The sequence below is a fragment of the Alosa alosa genome, chromosome 3 (assembly GCF_017589495.1).
Source record: "Alosa alosa isolate M-15738 ecotype Scorff River chromosome 3, AALO_Geno_1.1, whole genome shotgun sequence".
NCBI lineage: Eukaryota > Metazoa > Chordata > Actinopteri > Clupeiformes > Clupeidae > Alosa > Alosa alosa.
In genome coordinates, this window is record NC_063191.1 from 6867273 (window position 1) to 6888309 (window position 21037).

At 40.2% G+C, this 21037-nt stretch overlaps 2 protein-coding genes and 1 non-coding gene across 7 annotated transcripts; 2 read left to right on the forward strand and 1 right to left on the reverse strand.

Moving 5' to 3' along the window:
- The first annotated feature begins 1037 nt into the window (after positions 1-1037).
- Positions 1038-7453, forward strand: si:ch211-214p13.7. Of its 4 annotated transcripts, none has more exons than XR_007193188.1 (5): positions 1038-1362; positions 1926-1960; positions 2299-2366; positions 2514-2567; positions 6519-7453. XR_007193188.1 is itself a non-coding variant. In XM_048239683.1 (4 exons), exons 1-4 carry the CDS (start codon positions 1334-1336, stop codon positions 6696-6698), a joined length of 312 nt encoding a protein of 103 aa, XP_048095640.1. In that variant the 5' UTR covers positions 1038-1333; the 3' UTR covers positions 6699-7453. The 4 variants fall into 4 exon arrangements, 2 of the variants coding, with proteins under 2 accessions (XP_048095640.1, XP_048095641.1); XR_007193187.1 differs by having other exon boundaries at positions 2302-2366; XM_048239683.1 differs by lacking the exon at positions 2514-2567.
- An 824-nt stretch (positions 7454-8277) lies between these two features.
- Positions 8278-11352, reverse strand: LOC125292301 (cell surface glycoprotein CD200 receptor 1-like). 2 transcript variants are annotated; one of them, XM_048239515.1, is made up of 4 exons: positions 10959-11352; positions 9689-10021; positions 8881-9165; positions 8278-8648 (listed from the first exon to the last, which is right to left on the reverse strand). In XM_048239515.1, the coding sequence occupies exons 1-4, from the start codon at positions 11023-11025 to the stop codon at positions 8536-8538; spliced, it is 798 nt and encodes a 265-aa protein (XP_048095472.1). In that variant the 5' UTR covers positions 11026-11352; the 3' UTR covers positions 8278-8535. The 2 variants fall into 2 exon arrangements, with proteins under 2 accessions (XP_048095472.1, XP_048095471.1); XM_048239514.1 differs by having other exon boundaries at positions 8278-8651.
- A 9026-nt stretch (positions 11353-20378) lies between these two features.
- On the forward strand, positions 20379-20463 carry trnal-uaa. The gene has a single exon. It is a non-coding gene; the product is annotated as a tRNA-Leu (tRNA).
- The last annotated feature ends 574 nt before the right edge of the window (positions 20464-21037 follow it).

Below are 21037 nucleotides of genomic sequence, written 5' to 3' on the forward strand. Positions count from 1 at the left end.
GGCCGCAGTGGGCAAGAGGGCGCATTAAGCAGGCGGTCAGAGGGCCGCAGTGGGCAAGAGGGGGCATAAAGCAGGCGGACAGAGGAATTTACAGTAATCCTGGCTGCTATTGGAAGCCAATGAATAGTAACTGTATACCTTTCACACTAGGTTGTAATATTCATATATAGCACCTGGAAGTCATTATTGCTCTCTCAACGAAACTCGCAGAGAAAGAGGCCTTGTAGTGACACTGGTCATACCGTGGATGACACACACTCATCTGAGCACAGAGAGGTCATTGTGCTACTTTTTAGATCATTTGGATAGGGTCTTTCCACTTTGGTTGCACAGGCAATTCAATACACCTGAAGATGTGTGTTGGAAGATACTTCCTGGAGACAGCATTGATTACATATGTGTAAGCCGAGGTTTGTGTTTGGGCAGTTATGCAAATAGAAGCATAAAAAACATACCCACGGAAATGTTCTGTGAGAAGGATGAGTGTTGATGTGTGTACACATCCAAATGCATAAATGTCATCTCTTGATCAATTGATCAACTGACCTGAAACAGGACTGTGTGTGGTTTGTGTCAATGCATGTGCTGTGTGTGTGTGTGTGTGTGTGTGTGTGTATAAGAAAGAGAGAGACAGAGAGATAGAGAGATGTGAAAGAGATAGAGATTGTGTGTGTGTGTGTGTGTGTGTGTGTCTATGTGTGTTGTGTGTGTGTGTGTGTGTGTGTGTGTGTATAAGAAAGAGAGAGACAGAGAGATAGAGAGGTGTGAAAGAGATAGAGATTGTGTGTGTGTGTGTGTCTATGTGTGTTGTGTTTGTGTGTGAGATGATGATGAGAGAGAGAGATGCATGTTTGTGTTCCTCTGCATGTTGATGCAAACCACAGCACACAGGAAACAAGCAAATAGCACAAGCTTGCCTTTGTTGTGCACTTGCTCTTGCTCTGCCTCTCTCTCTCTCTCTCTGTGTCTACTACTGCACTGCCATGTGCCTCTGACACTCTCTTTCTCTAACTCTCCTCCAGTCTCTCCCCCTCTTTCTCTCACTCTCTTCTAGGCTCTCCCACTCTAAACCTCTCCCCTCTGGGACCCGTGGTCCTGCTGTCTCCTCCCCTCTTCTTTCCACTCCTCGACGCTCCCCTCGCATGCGGCTACTACTGGCCTGCCCCACATCGGCAAGATCGCCTGACAAGGCAGAGGGGAAAGCTGTTGCTCTCTCTCAGCTAACAACGACCGTTACCAGGGCCAACTGTCGCCACGCACCACGACCTGTGACCTCTGGCTCGTGGAAACGTCCACACATCTTGACGACGGCAGACCAAGACCAACTAGAATAATGGGCAACCTCGTATGTAGTGCAAAACGGTAAGGACCACATGTTGTGAATTACAGGATATTGTTGATTATGAAACGGTATTAATTATACAGCATTTGGGTAATGCTATGCAACTTTTCCAGTAAGGTGAATGCTCAACATGAATGCACATCCTGCAGTGAGGGCTACTGTAGGGGTGGTTAACCACAGTGTTTGCAGAGGCTCAGGGCATACAGGACTCAGGCAGTGTCAATGATGAGTTTATCACATTACTTTCAGGTGTTCCTTGTGACACCAATTCTGTCAATAACAATTATTAAAATAAAATAATAATTATCATAGTATTATTCATCATCGCTATACCGGAAGTATACAGCTGGTGCAAAACTGTTGTGCAGCATACTTTGGCTTGAGTGTTTACTAACATAAAAAAAAAAAAAGAATACCAGTATATCTTATTAATTTCTAAGTTGAATATGACCTATTTTTTAAACACGCTGGCCTAGCCTTCTGAAAATAATCCAGTAATCTCACAAAAAAAGATTAAAATTGCACAACAAGACTAGTCCTAAAAAAGAAGCTGACATTATTTTTCCTTTTTTTTCTTTAACAGAAAAAAGGTATCAGATGTCAATAATGAATCTGATGGTAAGACCTACATTAATTCACCTAATTCAGGGTTCATGTGGAGGACATGTACTGTATCATGCACAATGCATCATATGTGATGAAATACTCAAGAGAAGATGTTTTAAATTCAACATCATTTATAACACAACATACACATCATAATAAAACACATAGAATAATATATTCACACTATCAAGTTTCAGATAAATGAAATGATACAATGAAGTCAAATACCGAGTTAAGAGAAGCACTTGTGATCTGTGATTATGTAAGACTATCCTATGCATTAAACTGTTGACTCTAAGTAAAGGTCAAGCCTTGCCACATAATCACATGTCCCTTTCTCTTTCTATAAGAAGATAACAGCACAAATGCAGCACAAGGTGGACAAGCACAAATCCAGCACAAGGTGGACAAAGACACAGTAAGTGAATTCTGTTGCCTTGTATAGCTTTCTGAGTATTTCTGAAAGGGACCGCTTCTGTCTCTGAGACCGATGCCAAATAGACCCATAGTGGATGAAACAACAGACTATTGATGTATTTTATTATTTATACCTTTATTTAACCAGGGAAGAAAATCGGATTGAGATAGGCATCTCATTTACAAGTGAGCCCTGGCCAAGGTAGCAGCACACAGTGAACATAATAGAGACAGACAAAGTAAAAATAAGTACATAAACAACACACACATACACTAACACACCCACACACACACACACACACACACACACACACACACACACACAATACAACAATGAAACAAAATTAAAAGTTAAGAACAGGTGCAGACAGTTTGGAATGCTTGGTTGAGAAATGACTTAAATTCATTGATTGAAATAAATACTGTAAGTTTCAACGATCTTTGAATCTCATTCCAAACAGTTGATGCACTATACATAAAAGCAGTTTTTCCAAACTCTGTCTTCATTGAAGGAACTTTTAAGAGAATATATACCTGTATTGAAGCATTTGTTATACCTTTTTCACTTGTAAACTGAGATATGAAAGTATGTATGTATGATAATTTTGCATTTATCCTCTTTAATTTATTCACATCCAAAAGTTAGAATTTTTGATGTTTAGATTTTTGATGTTTAGATTGTCTTCATCATTATGTTGGTTTGAAGGAACTTTTAAGAGAATATATCTACTTGAACGCAGATTATACCCTTGGCTATTGACAGTTAAAAGACTAGTCATATACAGAGGAAGCTGGCCAACTATGGCCTTGTACACAAATGTAAGCCAATGATTGTACCTTTTTTAAGTAAAGTGAGGGCCAACCTACCCTTTCTCTAGCTCTGTCATTATATTTGAAATCATCAGCAGTCTCCTGTCCCGGAGTACCCCTGATTGCTAAGGATTCACAGGTTCTAAAGCATGCTGACTGGCTTATCATCTTGACTCGACTGCAATTTTTGCTGACTAGCTGTTTTGAAATCATTTCCTTCTCATTTTGCTTCTTCAGGCCGTTCCTTTTTTCGTCTTTCCATTCAACATACTAAGATGCATTCAACAGATCTAGGGTCATATTCTGTCCATCATCAGTGGCAGCATGCTAGCTGGTTTTCCGGCCCACATACAGTAGATAACGTGCACTGTTGAATTCTCTTGAATGATCTCTGATACCTGCTATACAAGTTATTTCCATTCTGGGTCTGACTGATAGCTTTGTGTGTAAGTTTGAGGATCTTTAGGCTACTATTAGTATTTGTCGCAATGTTGGCAATGTACAGTGTAAGAAAAGGGAATCATATTTCTCTATCACGTTAGTTAGCATTGTTTTGGCTACATCAGTGGGGATTTCATAACACTAACACGTTTGGTGCGCTCAGTGGCGGTTCTAGGATTTTTCTGAGACAGGGGCCATAAAGGGGCCACATCATACACTGAGGGGCCAAGAACCGGTCAACATCCATACACAGAAAATACCTTGTTCAGTAAGGCAGAGGCACGTTGTCTACGTGATATGCAGGACTATACGTGGTATACCCAAAGTCCTTTTAGGCAAGTCCCTCCACTCGACGGCCATATTGCAACGCTTTTTGGTCACTCATCGGGCATCCTATTCGGCAGAAATGTGCGTGCGCAAGGCTTCACGACACCAATCTTGCTCCAGCGGCGAGTTCACAACACATGATTGGCACGATGTCTTCACAACACACCATATGATTGGCTCAATGTATTCACATCACACCACATGATTGGCTCAATGTATTCACATGTTGACGTTTTGCCGAGGAAGGGGTTGGGATATGTGTAGACAACAGGCGTTACAAACTAGCCCCATGCATTTCTATGGAGGATTTTTTGAGTGCTGTGTCTCCTCATTAGAAAGTCTCTGGTATACCCACTTAAAAAGCATCACCATCTCAGTATACTCACTTAAAACAGACAAGGATAGGTATTAATATTTGGGGTTCATCACAGTATACCCACTACAGCTAACTAGACTACACCACAGCAGTAAGGTGCATACATTTCACCAGTCTTACCTTGTTCAAATACTTGAATGCTAAATGCTAAAAAACAAAAAAGCCAATACAATTCTTAACAAATTTCCCATTTATTTATAATGTGCATTGAAAACACAATATAAAACTAAAATATAATAGACACTTTAGTGGAAATACATTGATATTTTAAACAGAAATCATACATCATCATACACACATTTTTCGTTCAATTGGACAAGTTTTACTTTAACTCTTTCCCCTTTTGTTGATAAGAGAAACCCCTTTCACTGCCAGTTTGCGTACATTAAAACAAACACACACATACACGCATGTGAGCAACAACTACATCATATTTACACAATTTTTCAATAATTATTTGAAAATTATTCTGATTTGGAATGGTCTTTGAAGCCACAGTCTTGCTTCCAGTTAGAAAAGCCTGATTCTGATTTGAAGACTGACGATGGGTCATTTGAAACCGAAAAAAATACAGGAGGGGTAGCAAAACACTGAAGATGGAATATTCCTACCAATTGAAGTCTTTGTATCAGAAGTCATTGAGTGGCCTCTTCCTATTTCCGTGCTGCATCTTGCGGAATACCAGTTTAGGAGAGGTACAGAACCATCTGCTCTAGAATGGGAAATGTCTGGAGAGAAGAAAATGAAACAAGTTTGAATAACTTAATTGTTATTAACTTTCATAACCCACTGTCAACCTGGCGTTTCTAAAATGAATGACAAAATATGCTCACTGTAGTGGCAATAGGAAATAGCACCATACCATTAGGAGCAGCTATGCTTGGTGACTGGTGGTTCTGAAGCCTATGGGTTGAAGTCACCAGCTCCTGCGCCATCCCAGTATGTAGGTGAAACACAAACTGTATTTTAGCAGATTACAAAACTGATTTCGTGATTCTCTTATGCATTTCGTCCACGTAATGAAATTATCCTGACACATAATTCATTTAGTAAACTGCTGACTCACAAAATGTATTGTAGCAGGTCACAAAACTGATTTCGTGATTCTCTTATGCATTTCGTCCACGTAATGAAATTATCCTGACACATAATTCATTCCGTAAACTGCTGACTCACGAAATGTATTGTACGTGATTCTATTATGCATTTCGTCCACAGAATGAAAGCATATATCACTGAATGCATTTCGTTATTAAGTTACTATTGCGTGGACGGAATGCCTTCTGTAACACAACACAATACTTTCATGGACGAAATTGAAATGGGATTCACAGAATGATGTGTGTAGGTGCATTCCGTATTTTCGTAGATAGAATTACTTTTGACCAAAAAAAGAGTTTATTTCGTCTACGACAGTGAATAGTGCATTCAGCATTATGTCCACGAAAGGAAAAGGCCACCAGTCAATTTTGTCCACGAAATGATGTACTCTCTTCAGTGTTTCGTGGACACAATGCAAACCAATTTGTGCATTCCGTGGACAAAAGGCGTTACGATGTAACATGGTTTCGTAATGAATATATGTATTTCGTCACACAAAAGTCATTCTGTCCACGAAATAAGGCATGTTACATTTGGCGCCCAATATGATATGACTCATACATGTGATAAAAGACAAGTTGCATTTAGAGAGAGAGAGAGAGAGAGAGAAAGAGAGAGAGAGAGTGTGTGTGTGTGTGTGTGTGTGTGTGTGTGTGTGTGTGTGTACGAGTGTGTGTGTTGTGGTCTTGTGGTAAGGGTGATTCTAATCAACATTGCAGACGTTTCGACAGAAAGCATTGACACACATGTTGCTGTTGCACGCACAGTTAGACGCCCCTGTTTGTCCCTTTGTACAGGCTGGGGGTTATTTGCAGCTAATTTCCCTAGCAGCTTCTACATGAATAGACCCAAACACATTTGCATGATGGCAATATTCCTGAGTTGTCCAGTTCGGATCTTACATGTGTTTTTTGAGTCTTTTGACTTTCTGTGGACATATGACATTTAATTTCCATATCAATTAAACCTGTTACACTCCAATAGTGTTAAAGTTAAACTTGTGTTAAACTAGTGTTAAACTCAGGTTACAGTATCACCAGTCCAAGTGCATACATGTACCTTTATCACTGAGTTTTATTTATTTATGATCATAAACAGAATGGGCCAAAGGAGGAAGTCCTGTATGCAACAATTGACCATGGCAACGGCAAGAAAGCAGGAAATATGGTGCAGGTAGTGGAGGGAGATGACTGTGACTATGCGATCGTCAAAATCCCCTCTGAGGACAAGCTGTCAATCAGAGAGGACTGCTCTGATGACTATGTGCTCATGGGCTGAGTCTACGGAGGCCTATTAGGCACATGACTGGAGAATGGCTGAACAAGGTTGCACATGTTACTGCTGACAAACATTGATCACCAATAGACTTTTCTCACACACCAGGTATACAGAGAGGGTTGGTTTCAGTGTTTGCTCTCTTTCTCTCTCTCTCTCTCTCTCTCTCCATCACACACACACACACACACAGATACGTCCATACTACATGGAATACTGAGAACTATGCATTTGCTGTTCACATGCTACAGTATATATATATATATATACTTGTGGTGTGCGGTGACTTTTTTTCTGAGAAACAATAGCTATCTATACATTTACTGTAGACTACTTTGTTTATGAAAGTATTGAAGCATTTGTTATACCTTTTGTATGTATGTATGAGAATTTTGCATTTATCCTCTTTAATTTATTCACATCTAAAAGTTAGACTTTTTGATGTTTAGATTTCTATATTGTCTTCATCATTATGTTGGTTTTGCTCTGTTTGTCTTGAGTGTGTATTTGTTTTGGAAACTGACATGTAGACTAATAGCAGCATGTGAGTCCACACAAAATCTACTGCAAGGAATGACCTATCCAAGAACGAGGACTATTGACAAGTCTAAGCTAACTCAAGAGTTACACCCATGCTACACCGGGTCCACAACTGAACCGCTCCGTTTGTGTAGTGAAAAGATAGTTTTAGTAGCCCACATTAAAATGTAGGGTCTGGGGACTCACCGTTGGCAGTGCTCAGTCCGAGGGGCGGGATAATCGGTTGTCGATTCAAATTCCCTCTGCACGCAATAGGACAGCGCTACAACTCACGAGTCCCACGCGTTTCCCACCAGCGGAGCTAGTTGGCTAGTTCAAACTTTTGGCAACTTAAAAAAAAGCTTAACTTGTGTCACGCTGTTCGCCAACAGCAACATCCATCTTCTTTGTTTTCAAGTAGGAGGGAATTCAAGCCGAACCGTTGCAACTCTGCCATCAATCATTATGTTAAGCCCGCCTAACGACTCTATACACGATTTGATTGGCCGAACCGTTGCAACTCTGCCATCAATCATTATGTTAAGCCCGATTACGACTCTATACACGATAGGCTGGAGCGTATGTGCAGCTATCACGTCTGGTGTAGCCAGTTCCACTGATAGTTGAAGCAAATTGTTGCAGCAAACGCAACGCGAACGGAACGCTTCAGTTCCGGCAGCCGTGGCCTACTGGTTAGCGCTTCGGACCTGTAACCGGAGGGTTGCCGGTTTGAACCCCGACCAGTAGACACGGCTGAAGTGCCCTTGAGCAAGGCACCTAACCCCTCACTGCTCCCCGAGCGCCGCTCACTGCGCCGGGATTAGTGTGTGCTTCACCTCACTGTGTGCTGAGTGTGTTTCACTAATTCACGGATTGGGATAAATGCAGAGACCAAATTTCCCTCACGGGATCAAGAGAGTACATATATATATAAAAAAAAAAGAAAAAAAAGAAAAAGTTACATGCCCGGTGTAGCCTCCTTGTTGATGCTAAGCTAATAAAAAAGCTGCATGGCCTCATTCTCCATGTAAATCAAAACCATAGTGCTTTGATTCTGGGTTCATTTAGTCAGACTTAACACCAATTGTCATTCCTGAAATGTGTGTGTGTGTGTGTGTGTGTCTGTGTGTGTGTGTGTGTGTGTGTGTGTGGGTATATGATGAGCCCTTTTGTTTCTGTCCTGTTGTAAGGATTCTAGCTAACATGGCGCTGAATGCATATCTTGTTCTATCCTATACTGCTATCTTGAGGAAAAACTGAAAAAATAAATAAACAAAAAGAAAAACAATTTACACCTGTTGTTTGTTTACTTGTTTTATTATTAATTGTGTCTCTCAAGGCACATGTATATGCTGAGAAAAGTTACAATGACCAAACTAAGTACAAAAAAAAATGATATCATGATGAGCTGCCATAATTCACCTGCCAATGAACCTGCTGAAGAAAACACATACCAATAAATACAGCATTTCCCTGTCTGTAATGTTACCTTTTTTAGTGTTATCTGTGAGATTATCAAGTATAATTTCCTTTGGTCATTTGCATGGTTCACTAAATCATTCATTGACAGTCATTTTCAGATTTTCATATTACTCTGTAACATTAACCCACCCTATCATCATTCCTTCAATTAATCAATCACAATAATCATTGGAAGTGCTCTCACCATCACGTATCTCTGTGAGATCCACGGCAGCAGAGCTTGCTCCTCGTGTCCAGAAGAGGTGACTGGCCACACAGGTGAGTTTATCCTTTGTTCCATCAGGCACGCGCAGCCAGCTCTCCACGGTCACTGTTCCGTCAGCGTTCTGAGTTGACCTCTCCGTGACCTCAGAGGATCCCCACATCTCCTCCCAGGACACTATGGCCGCTGGTTTTCCCCCAGCAGCAGAACAGACAACAAACCTCTGTCCACTGTCCTGCTCCAGTCTGGTGGAGAGGACAGGGGTGACTGTGGAGACACAGGAAGGGAGAACTGTGATGAACCGCTCTTTGGGCTTATAGTTACGGATGGCAAATGGACTTAAAGTACTATAATGACCATAATATGCATAACCTGGACCTGGATACGTGTAACCCGGACCTGGATATGTGTAACCTGGACCTGGATATGTGTAACCCGGACCTGGATATGTGTAACCCGCATCACCTTGGATCAGGAGTTGAGCATGCTGGCAATTGAGTTAACAAGTCCAGGCTGATATCTCTCTAGCACAACTCTTAGGTGTCAGGAGGGAGGTTCACACAGTGCACATACAGCACAGCTATGGACCAGCTGGCTACCGTTACATATGCAGGGTCCAATCAGCTTTTTAGGAGACATTAGAATATTAGTATAACTTGCAAGAGCACTCATTCTCACACATAACCTACAAGTCTGTTCCAAAAAATACCGAACATGTATGCCTATATAATGTATTTGAATGTTTGATGCATACCATGTTTTTCTGTTCACCAGAAGCTTAATTTCTCACCTGCTGCCCGCACTGTAATCTTGACTGTTTCAGCTCCACCTCTGTACACAATTTCACATGAATATGTCCCTTCATCTTTGACTCCAAAGTGAGGAATGTGCAGGTAGGACTCCCCATTGGTGGTGTTGCGGAGCGTTTTCCCTCCTGTGCAGTTGTTGTGCGGAGGATTTTTGGTAGATTCACTTATCAGACAGTTGACTCCACTGATGTTTATTTTCCAGATAAAATGGAGAGCATCAGACCATGTCCTATTGCTGCAACTTATGTTAGCGTCTTTGCCCTCTGCAAAATATTCAGTTTGTAGGGCTGGGGCCTGTGAATCATTTAGTTGTCCTAATGGAGTTACAGGAATATGAGACACATTTAAACACTTACAAATACTATAGACAATAAAAACACATTAATGGTATGACATAACCTTTGGAAAATACTGTATTTGAAAGCTGCTTGTGTACTCCAAAAAAGTACACAAGCAGCTTTCAAAAGATTATGTAAAAAACATAATAGGCCTTTAGCTCATCCCCTTCATTGTATTACTTGTAAATTACGCTTTTAATCCATATGTTTTAAAATAACAATTCATCTGGGCATGATCAGGGGGCTTTTAAGTGCACCAGTGAAGCTACTGGATCAACATGCTACCACTACCTGTTGAACAATTAAATACAGCCATAGCTGTAAATCTTATTATGGCAAACCAGTGGAGATTGTCTGATTGTTTTCTAGTAGATAGGCTGCTTGAGCAATGAGTAAATTAAGTTAGCCAGCCAATCATTATACGGCAAGTAAGTTACTTACCAATATGTAAATGAAGTATTATTATCTGTGGTTCAATTAACTTACCACATTAATACTAATCTACAAGGTCCTGGTGCATGCACTCATGTGCATCAGTGCACTCAGGATGTTTACATGTATGCAACAGTTCACGTGTCTCAAATTACCTTAAAAAAAGTCAATGAAGTAGGAAAATACACAGAGTAGCATTGTAACTAATTCCCAGCTCATGTAAGCATTCAAAGCAAAGATTCTAGAACAGAGCTCTGTTCTAGAATCTTTGATTCAATGACTGTTGCCAATCTGTCTGTGAAAGTGGCAACTATGACACGAGCAAGAGTGGAGTTGGTAAAGGACCAGCGTCTGTGATACGGCCGTTGGCACAAGGGTGGAGGCCAAGTGAAAGAGGTAACCGCAGCTGTGGGTATGTCCCTTACCAAATTTTCCATAACACACAAAATTAGCACAAAGAAAAAATCTTGTAATGACAAACCTGCAGAGGAGCTCGACGAAGGACACAGCAAAGCCAAGAAAGGTAGTATAATCCACCCCACCTCCATGTGTCAAATACTTCATACACGTTTACTGTGGTAGGTTTTTTTCTGTGGTACAGCCAGACGACCACTAGTGCAGTCACCCCTCTATTGCATGTTTGCTAACCTGAAGGTGGTCACCCCTCTATTGCATGTTTACTAACCTGAAGGTGGTCAAGACAAATCCGTCTACGCCTCTTGAATACACTTTAAAATATATAATATCCATCAGTTGAAAGACTACCTGAACTTGCTTAGCCGCAGTTTTCAACTAGACTTCCTGTGTGTGCTGGAAATTTGCTGTCAACAGGAACTTGTCGCCCCTACATTCAGCCAATGACATTTTGATAGCAGTCACGCTGGATGTGTGAAAAACACAAAATCAAAGACTCTTTCCTCCTACTGCAACACACAGACAATGAGTTGTGCAAGTGTGGCACTTTTAAGAACCAGTATAGTGTGGCAACATAGATGTATGTGACTGTAATACAGTTGTACAGTATATGTTTTTTTATACAGACGTAGCCTATACATTAACATATGTATTGCTGTATCTATACATTAACGTATGTATTGCTGGATCTACACATTAACGTATGTGTTGCTGGATCTACACATTAACGTATGTGTTGCTGGATCTACACATTAACGTATGTGTTGCTGGATCTACACATTAACGTATGTGTTGCTGGATCTATACATTAACGTATGTGTTGCTGGATCTATACATTAACGTATGTGTTGCTGTATCTACACATTAACGTATGTGTTGCTGGATCTACACATTAACGTATGTGTTGCTGTATCTACACATTAACGTATGTGTTGCTGGATCTACACATTAACGTATGTGTTGCTGTATCTACACATTAACGTATGTGTTGCTGTATCTACACATTAACGTATGTGTTGCTGGATCTACACATTAACGTATGTGTTGCTGTATCTACACATTAACGTATGTGTTGCTGTATCTACACATTGGTTTCTTTTTGCCGTTGTTGTTGTTGTTGTTTTTGGAATAGTTTTATTAATTTCTGTGGGTCATCACGATTAGGTACCAGGAAGTACATCAAACAAGGGAGAAACAACAGTAATGAAAAAGAATCAGTTTCATCAGTCTTTTACACACACATCACTTTTACATATGTTTCCCACAATTCTTATTAATGGTTATTATTGATTACACCGACCCACCCCTACCAACCCACCTCTCTTCCTCCAACCCACCCTACCATCCACCCACCTCTCCCACCCCTATTTTACCCACCCACCCCACACATGGCTGGTCCTCATTCAAGACAGGACCCATACACACACACATTCACAACAAAAAAGTATCTACACATTGTTAAGGATATATACACCATGGCTAGAAGGTAGGGAAGCACCAAGGGTGCCGGAGGGGGAGGGAGGAGCATTTTTAATTGAGATTGTAAAGCACTATACATATTGCACATGAAAGGTGTGCCATGGAAAGTAGCCTACTGTACATTGTCTCATTTCTCGATCTCCTTTTTATGAATTTACGAAAATGGCTTACAGTAACAAGAGCATGCTTTTATTCACTATTTCTCTTTGCTTTTGTTTATGTAAAAAGCACATTAAATTACCTCTGAAATGCGCTATATAAATAAACTTGAAAAGTATTCCTCTCACTATGTCCAGTCACTGTGATGTTTTGACTGAAACACTACATTTCAGTCGTTGCTTTTTACCTTACCGAAAGAGATACACATGCCAGTTATGTATCCAACTGCTGTCTGCAGCTTACCTCCAAAACTCCAAAGCTGCTGTCAGATTATCTTATCAACTTGCCTATTGTGTATCAACATTAGAACCCTGATCAACAACAATGTGATGTGTTAACCCTTAAAGGTGTAGGTTTTTGAACATTCTAAGTTCCGCAACAATTGAAGGTTCTAAAATTCTATGTTGAATTTAATGAACCCAGATATTCTTTAGAATGTTAATTTCCCAACATTCCCGTCACAATGGTGTGACGGTACTCCTTTAAGGGTTAAGCACTTCTTCCCTATTGACAGTTTGTTCTGGAGCTGACGGGGAAAACGGGGGTGTTGGCAGGTATGGGCTAACACTTCATTTCTTTGCTGTCAAGCATTTCAATACTGGCAATGGTACAACAGTAGAGGGCAGTATAGGCTAGAAGAACACATTTGAGGTGACCTCTACACGGTACACCATTGAACTCTTTCCCTCTCAGTCCCAACAGCTTCAGCGGAGTCTTGATTTTATGCACAGTAGCATACTCAACACTGAATTAGTTTTTAACCAAAAAATGCCCACCAGTAGTAGGCCCTACAACAGAATCACCAGACAGTGAATTTTTTTTTTTTTTTTTTTTTTTTTTTTTTGGGGACTGATTTCACTTGTGCCGCAGTGAAAACGCTATTTTCAATGTTAGGTGACTGGTTAATAATAACGGTCGTTATCGTTCCGATTAACCTTTCTTTGAATATTACTCAATTTTGTGCTTCTAATTTCCGTCTCTTTCACCCTCAGAGCTTCCACAGTCATCCGTAACCCAAACCTACTGAACAAGTGTGACAAGGATTCTGACAATTCACTGAAGTGCTCAACAAGAGACAGATTTAACTACAACCTCTCAGGAATCTGGACATACAGCATAACCCACATATGTACAGACCAGTCTTATCATGCAGGGTATAGCTCACTGCTCCTGCTTTATTAGTAGCCTACTGTACTCTATAAACTAATCTAAACTATCACACCACTAAAAGCAAAATATTGGAAAAAGGGAGAAAAGAAAGATGGCTGGTAGGGCATTATTAATTCTTTATACACCTTTGACTATGACCTTTGACCTTTGACTATGAAGTAGATCTGGTAAAAAAAAAAAGTTAATGAGATGATATGAGTAGAAATACAGGAAGTGTGCTCCCTATCACACCCAATGTTGTTGCAGTATTACAACGTTTACCTACTGTACAAACTAACTAAATTATTAAAATTTAAAAACTGCTTGATTTCTGCATCAGAGGCCTCCTATAACCTTTTCTGAAAGGTGAAGAATTGTTCTGTTCATGTTATTTCTGGGATTACAGGGGTAAGCGCAAATCAGACCACATGAGAATAAGGTTAAGAACATTTAGAATGTTTACTTGGAATAAATATAAATTACATTATATAAATGCGAGACACGCTAAACTAATCTAAACTATCAAACCACTAAGAGCAAAATATTGGAAAAAGAGAGAAAAGAAAGATAGGCCCTATCGACTCAATCTTGTGAGGTGCCTCGGCCCATCTTCTCCCGGACCCAGTGGTTTCGCATTGTTGCTCTTACGTCGCCACATTGGCTGTGACGGCTCCATGGACGGCACTTGCAGGTGGTCAGGCGAGTGTGAGGATGAGACAAAGAAGAGAAGAGAGAAGAGAAAGCCCTGACTTACGGAAGAAACTGCTGTTTTGATGCAGAAGAACTCCTCTTACAAGTCATTGGCTACTTAAAAACAAGGGTCACAACATCACCCATAACCTGCATAAAATGGTGCCTCCCACTCAGAATTGCAGAGGCAAACCTCTTTACAGAATGATGAATGCAATACAATAAAAGAAAGGAACATCTGAATTATTTTCCCCCACACGCCCACATTGGGCTTTATACCGAAAAGAGACCTGTGCAGAAGAGATACTGTAAGTGGAGTGGGTTGTCACTGTACATATTACAATGTTTGATTTACAATTCTTTTTTTTAGCATAATTTACTTTCTAGTGATATCAGAATCCAGATGCAATTTAATAACCCTGACAATGTTAACACCTTGCTAGACTGTTTGAAATGATCTAACGACACTTGTATATGCCCCATCCAATCACAGTTGTCAAAGAGATGAAAAAAACAATCCAACAAAAAATGACAATTACTTCATTAGGATCTGTCAAAGAGAATATAATGTCATCAACATATCTACTGCACTTCACCAAAAATCCTGTTTTACTATGTACAGTTAAATGTATGTCTTTTCTGTTACTATTGATACTATTGACAATAAATTAATACACATCAATAACAATGAAGATGGAAACATGAAGATGGTTTACCTGGCACAGTAGCTGAACCCTTTCGGTATTGTCCTGGTATGCAATAAAGCGGAAATAAAAATATTGAGAAGGGCATAGATGTTGTGGTTATTATCATAACCAAACATGCATTGTTGTTATACCAAGTACCAGTCATCTAAAAGAGAGTCTGTCACCAAGTTGCCATAATGTTGATCACTGATCTTGTGTTGAAAATATTGTAATATCAAACCTGCAGTGCTCCAGGTAAGGGATATGAAGGTCAGGAGTGTCGGGTCTCCTAGGATGCATTTCTCCATGGTTATAATATTCCTGGTGAGGAATTCCTTCCTCTTCAGTGTGACCTTGATGAAGTTACTCAGTCACTCACTTCTGTAGTAGGCCTATCTGTATATGCCTGAATGTGGAATGTGTTAAAGCGAAATGGTTGACTTCTTTTGAACACCGTCAATCTGTGATCCGAGGCACGATTTTCACACCCCCTTCAACTTCCTTTATGAGAATACAGTCAGCCAAAATGTACTGACCATATGCTACTTATAAGCCACACTGTTTCAGAAAACCAGTAGATCAGCTGTTAGTTCACACATGACACTCTTTCAAAACAATAAAGAGTATGTTTCTGTTTCTGTTCATGATCTTGGCACACACTTTTGTCTTACAATGATAATGACAACAATAAACAGTTTAAAGTGGTCATTAAGGGTGGGAATTGAGTAGAACCAGTTACACATTGTTCAATCCATTGAATTGTATGCCTCCAGCTTTATAAATTCCTCATGTTTTTCAGACCATGTTAAATGGCTCTTTTTGAGAGTGAACAGAAAGTGACATTTAAACACAGTGCAGCTCTATCCGGTTTACCTCATTCTAAGCAGCTGCAGCTGTGATGGCCACCAAAGTAAGATAGACATACTGCATACTGTAATTATAAATGTGTTTTCTGAAGCAGTAATAAAGGTTTTATGTACTCAAACAAAGATGTTGCAGTTAGGCTATATACAGTACGTGCTGAACTTAACACAACATCAAAAATGTAACAAGTATGTATTTTTAAAAGAAAACATGTTACTTTACCAATCATTTTTGTAATATTTTCCCCCAAGTTGCCGCTTTAAAAATTATTTTAAAATGTTTAAAGAATTGGACCAATAAGCAGAATAGACAGTGGCATTAATATTGATTAAATCCCAATCAATAGTAGTCATATAGCCAATAATAAACAAAATATGTAATATTAGCAATAGACCAAAAGGGATCATGGAAAAAAAGAGTCTTGTCTGTGACCTCTTGTTGATGGAAGGCCGACATAGCAGACGCTCATCAGAGGACCGCTGTGGGTGAGAGAGGACAAAGAGTTGAAAGCTTGAGAGGTGTCCATCTTCTCCTGGACCCAGTGGATTTGTGCGGTTGCTCTTGCAGAGGTGCATTGGCTGTGATGGCTCCATGGACGGCACTTGCAGGTGAGGTGAGTGTGATGATGAGACCAAACCAAAAATAAAATATCGAAAGGACACGGAAACTCATCAGCATGTCAGAGGGAGTGAGACAAGAAAAAGTCCCAGTTTATGGAATAATCTGTGGTTTTGATGCAGATTAACTCCTTTTACAAATTACTAGCTACTTAAAAACATCCTACGACACCACCTAGCCTGTATGAAAAGATGCCTCCCACTCAAGCTTCTTTACACAAAGATGAATACAGAAAAACATCTTAAGAAAAACAAATATTGGATTCAATACACATAAGTATCATGTGTATCATGTATTCGGGTCTCAATCTTGTCATGCTGCCAGATCTGCAACCAATCCCCTTATCCCTCCACTTAAATTTGCTGAGGTGCTTAGAGGCTGCTTTGGAAAGATGGTGCAACAAATTATCAAGTGTCTTTTACAATGCTTGTATATGCCAACTACAATCACAATTATCACAGTTAAGACAAAAAGTGGATAATTACTCAGTATGTTACCATACCAGACGCTGGTAGATCATGATGAAAAAGGTCATTATGCATAACTGCATCGGGCTACATTGGAATAGATTACAGCTAACACCAAGATGAACAAGATGGTGCAACAAATGAATGCCCTGATGATCAATGGAGTTTCTAAAATAAGAAAGCAAAGAAAGTTGAAGCTCACATCAAATAAATGCTACAGCAAGTCTTGAGATAAACTGTTATATCATCGTAATTCCATTAGTGTTACCCTTAGCCTTTATCTTTCTTTCTAAACATCATTGAAACAGTTCTCACCAAGACTTGACCTCCAAGTATCAAGCTTGAAGATTTGAGACCTTTCGTTAGTCCAGGAGGGGTGACTGGCCACGCAGATCAGCTGATCCATTGTGTTATTGTTTTGCAAAAGCAGCCAACTCTCAACGTTGACTGTTTCATTTGTGTTCTGGGTTGACCTCTCAGTGACCCCAGAGGATCTCGACATCTCCTCCCAGGACACTTTGGCCGCTGGTTTTCCCCCAGCAGCAGAACAGACAGCAAACCCCTGACTACCGTCCCACTCTAGTCTGGTGGAGAGAACAGGAGGGACTGTCGACACAAGACGGAGACAAAGTGAGTAATTACTGACACATGCTGACACAGTGGCGAGTCTCTCCTGAAGCTTCTCACCATTTCTATTAAAACATTGAGGCGCACACAGCATGAGTGCTACCTATGCCTATAACTCATAAGCATACAGATAGTGAAAATGACTCAAAGAGCTTACTTTTCTCCATCGTGGTTGTGTTAATCTATGAAGTGAATAGAGCTCAGTGTACAGTAGCTCATACATAATTAATGACCAAATAAATACTGTGTTTGTGTCAAAAGGGACTTATTTGCACAAAACAGAAAGTGATTTCAATGTAAATGCATGATTTGAGTGTTACAAGATTTGCTACAGTATGCTCTCACCTGCTGCCCGCACTGTAATGTTGACTGTTTCAGCTCCACCTTTGAACACCCCTTCACATTTATATGTCCCTTCATCTTGGACTCCAAAGTCAGGAATGTGCAGGTAGGACTCCCCATTGGTGGTGGTGCGGAGCGTTTTCCCTCCTGTGCAGTTGTTGTGCGGAGGCTTTGTGGTAGATTCACTTATCAGACAATAAACTCCACTGATGTTTATTTTCTAGATAAAATGGAGAGCATCAGACCATGTCCTATTGCTGCAGCTTATGTTGGCGTCTTTGCCCACTGCAAAATATTCACTCTGAATTTGTATCACTGGGAAAAGAAAAAAAAAGAAGGCTAAGAAGAAGAAAAAATTGTGCCCTTGTAAACCCCTGGAATTGCTCTTGCTTCTTTAAAAAAAAAATAATAATAATAATAATTGCGACAATTCGTATACTGTATAACTCTATTTCCCTCACGGGATCAAAAGACTGCCCCTGAGCAAGCTACTCAAAGTAGCTCCAATGGGACTTTCCCTGCAACTCTTTAAGTATATAGTGCAGATATTGGGACAATGCTAACCACCAAAAAGTGGGTACAACGCAAGTAAATGCTCAGTTCACACTCGCAATGTACTGACAGAAGTTTGCAGTTTGAGTGTGCTGTCAACAGGAAGTCATTCAACCAATGACATAGATGTTGGTTGCAGTCACCACAAGATGTGTTTGTGTGACAGAAGAATTTAATATATGTGGCACCAAATATGCCTGGTCATGCACACACGTGTGTATAGCCTGATATTGTCTTATGTAATTAGGGAAAATGGGTAGTGATGCACTGATATATCGGCAGGCTATCGGTATTGGCCGATATGGGCCTTTTTTGCTGCCAACAGCCATCTGCGAAACAGCTGATATTAGTAGCCGATATTTTCAAATATGCTGGCCACGACTAAATCGCTGATAAGCGTCGCCAACCTATTCTAAGAGTGCAGATCTAAAAACTTTCCATAGTGAGTAGCAGAGGGATATGCAAGATTAAAGTTATTTTCTTCTCTCTCCAGGGCCTAAGTATCACTGCGGGATTGCGGGTATTGCACATAATTAGTTCAAGTCCCGCAACTCTAGCCATCATAATGCAAGAAATTCCCGCATATACTTTACAACCTGTCTGATGACGTTAATCTAATCATGAAGTAGCGTGAATGCAGGGCTATTGACCAGATGGATCAACTACCAAGTTGAATTGAACATAGCCTCACGCAGACGCAGACACACACACACACACAGAGAGAGAGAGAGATAGAGAGAACCACTTTGCGCTTATGCAAATAGGCTACGCAACCATGACAAACTTTTTATTATGCACTATGTGCAACTTTTATTCAACCATGAGACTTAAGGCTAATTACTCTCACATATTTCTTAAAGTGACAGGCACTCAATTACACCTACAGTACACATCACCAATGTGAACTCTAGACCTACACACCACATTAAAGATATGCCCAAGTGTAATAGTTTAAAGATCAATATGAACTATTCAAATTACTATGTTTAGCTACTAGTATTTATGCAGATTAATACTACACATTATTAACTAAATACATTTTATATGAATTTAAAAATATATTAATGAATAGAAACATATGACACAAGCCATCATTTTCTGTGCGTGAAGGTGTGTGTGTGTGTGTGTGTGTGTGTGTGGAGAGAGTTAAGCAGAATAGGATGGCCACTGGTGTGAATGATCACACTACAGTATATTCAATATCACTGATGACTTGGAATAAATATAAATTACATTATATAAATGCAAGACACCCTAAACTAATCTAAACTATCAAAAAGAAAAAAAATATTGGAAAAAGAGAGAAAAGAAAGATAGGCCCTATCGACTCAATCTTGTGAGGTGCCTCGGCCCATCTTCTCCCGGACCCAGTGGTTTCGCATTGTTGCTCTTACGTCGCCACATTGGCTGTGACGGCTCCATGGACGGCAGTAGTAATTATCCTGAACTATCTGTCAAAATAAGCCCCGCCCCCTGAAACGTCATAAATCACGTCATAACCACGCCTCCTTTTTATGCAAATTAGCCACGTGGTTGTCACCACGTGTTGTTTGTTATTGTTATTGTTTTGTGAGTCATGTGACAGTCGTGTGACTGGTGTCAAACCCCTGGGCAGCCATATTGGATGTAAAGTCATGTGACAGTCATGTGTCTGGTGTCAAACAATGCCACGCCCCCTTGGCATCCATATTGGATGTAGTGTCATGTGACAGTCATGTGACTGGTGTCAAACCCCTGGGCGTCCATATTGGCCCCCAAACCCCCATGTGTGTTTTGTGGATAATGGGGAATCAGATAAACTTTGTAAGAGTTGTATATGTTTAGTGGTAAATGGATCTAAATACAAAGTGTGCTGCTAGGATGGCCGAGTGGTTAAGGCGTTGGACTTAAGAACCAATGGATGTTTGTATCCTCGTGGGTTCGACCCCCACTCCTAGCAACTATATTAATGGCTGAGAGTAGAATGAAGTTTACTTTTATTTTTTGATAAGTCCTAGAGATGTTGAGAGATATGGACTAAAAATATATATATTTTTTTAAATAAAAAGTTTAAATTGGTTACCATATTGCTAGGCGCTTTGGTTAAAAAGGTGTCAGCCAAAACACTTTTGTGGTTTTTGCTACCGTGGCTACAGTAGTAAACGTGATCACGCGTGTAAATACAATTGTGATGTATGCAACGATGTGAATTGCCACAAAAATAAAGGACCATCAGTATACTGCCGTGATTGTATGCGATACTGCAAATCAGCTTACTGCCATTCCAGACACAAACAACCTGAGCCCACTGGGGTTATAGGCAGAATGGTGGTCCCATGTGATGTCACTAAGTACTGCAAAAAGTGTAACAGACGATATCATGTTAGCATGAATAAGAAAAACCCCCACAGATGCTCATCCATGCGTTGTCCTCACTGTAAAGCCAATTTGGTGCCTGGTGATAACCATAGCTGTTTCATTCAACCCTTCAAGCCGGAAGAGACAGAGCCCAAGTATATCTTTTTTCGATTTAG

Bases quoted from the DNA above. Each gene is read 5' to 3' on its own strand.
- si:ch211-214p13.7 (XM_048239683.1), top strand. From the start codon at position 1,334: ATGGGCAACCTCGTATGTAGTGCAAAACG. The intron at 1,961-2,298 runs GTAAGACCTACA...TCTTTCTATAAG, and splicing joins TGTCAATAATGAATCTGATG to AAGATAACAGCACAAATGCA. The intron at 2,367-6,518 runs GTAAGTGAATTC...GATCATAAACAG, and splicing joins ACAAGGTGGACAAAGACACA to AATGGGCCAAAGGAGGAAGT.
- LOC125292301 (XM_048239514.1), bottom strand. From the start codon at position 11,025: ATGGAGGTGGGGTGGATTATACTACCTTTCTTGGCTTTGCTGTGTCCT. The intron at 10,022-10,958 runs GTTTGTCATTAC...TAACTCCATTAG, and splicing joins TTCGTCGAGCTCCTCTGCAG to GACAACTAAATGATTCACAG. The intron at 9,166-9,688 runs GTGAGAAATTAA...GTGTCTCCACAG, and splicing joins GATTACAGTGCGGGCAGCAG to TCACCCCTGTCCTCTCCACC.